The sequence below is a fragment of the Gekko japonicus genome, unplaced genomic scaffold (assembly GCF_001447785.1).
Source record: "Gekko japonicus isolate JY-2015 unplaced genomic scaffold, Gekko_japonicus_V1.1 scaffold52141, whole genome shotgun sequence".
In the NCBI taxonomy this organism is placed as follows: Eukaryota; Metazoa; Chordata; class Lepidosauria; order Squamata; family Gekkonidae; genus Gekko; species Gekko japonicus.
This window is the reverse complement of record NW_015199350.1, coordinates 1-807: the sequence shown is the minus strand read 5'-3', so window position 1 is coordinate 807 and position 807 is coordinate 1. Positions and strand designations below refer to the sequence as shown.

Genomic DNA, 807 nt, shown 5'->3' with positions numbered 1-807 from the left:
AACCGGCATAGCGAATCAGTTTCGGAGCCCAAGTTGACAGCAGCGGCACGTGTGATTGCTCATACAGTCTCCCATTAAAAACCCGTTTAGCCAAGTATAGAACTAGATGTATGTTTTGCTTCGGTTACATCCACTTAAAAGTGAGATAAATCAGCAGCGCTTGAGCTCTGTATCGACACCTCTCAAATGGGTAAGGGTCTATTTCCTTACCAGCTACCTACGTCAGTGAATTCTTAGAACGATTTCCACACTCAAAGGATACAGGTTAACCTCGTAACGCGAAGCAAGAGACAGCTCTTTTCTTGGAGAAGTGGGTGGCCCTTAAAAGGGCCGTTGGATTTTGTTATGTTGCAATTAAGGGTTTAACCCCCGAAGCCGTAGAGAGTGCGGCCCTGGCGTTTCAGAGCGTAGACCACATCCATGGCGGTCACGGTCTTCCTCTTGGCGTGCTCGGTGTAGGTGACGGCATCCCGGAGGACGTTCTCCAGGAAAACTTTGAGCCCCCCGCGAGTCTCCTCGTAGATCAGCCCGGAGATACGCTTCACACCCCCACGCCGAGCCAAGCGGCGGATGGCCGGCTTAGTGATGCCCTGGATGTTATCGCGCAGAACTTTACGGTGGCGTTTAGCGCCGCCTTTGCCAAGACCCTTTCCGCCTTTGCCGCGACCAGACATCTTCACAACCTTTTCACTACGCTTCACAAATGTGCTCCTGATGGCTCAGCTTGCATTTATATTGCCTGAACTCCGACCAGAAGGAAAACTGCCAGAGTGATGCGTGGGGGCGGGGAGAACATCGAGGGCCTGC

General features: G+C 52.4%; 1 protein-coding gene across 1 annotated transcript; it reads right to left on the bottom strand.

Annotated features, from left to right (window-relative positions):
• Window positions 1–362: 362 nt before the first annotated feature.
• Window positions 363–674, bottom strand: LOC107125040 (histone H4-like). Its single transcript, XM_015428514.1, has one exon. It carries the CDS (start codon window positions 672–674, stop codon window positions 363–365), a length of 312 nt encoding a protein of 103 aa, XP_015284000.1.
• Window positions 675–807: the final 133 nt, after the last annotated feature.

Excerpts from the sequence above, each read along its gene's own strand:
- LOC107125040 (XM_015428514.1), bottom strand. The coding sequence starts at position 674 with ATGTCTGGTCGCGGCAAAGGCGGAAAGGGTCTTGGCAAAGGCGGCGCT.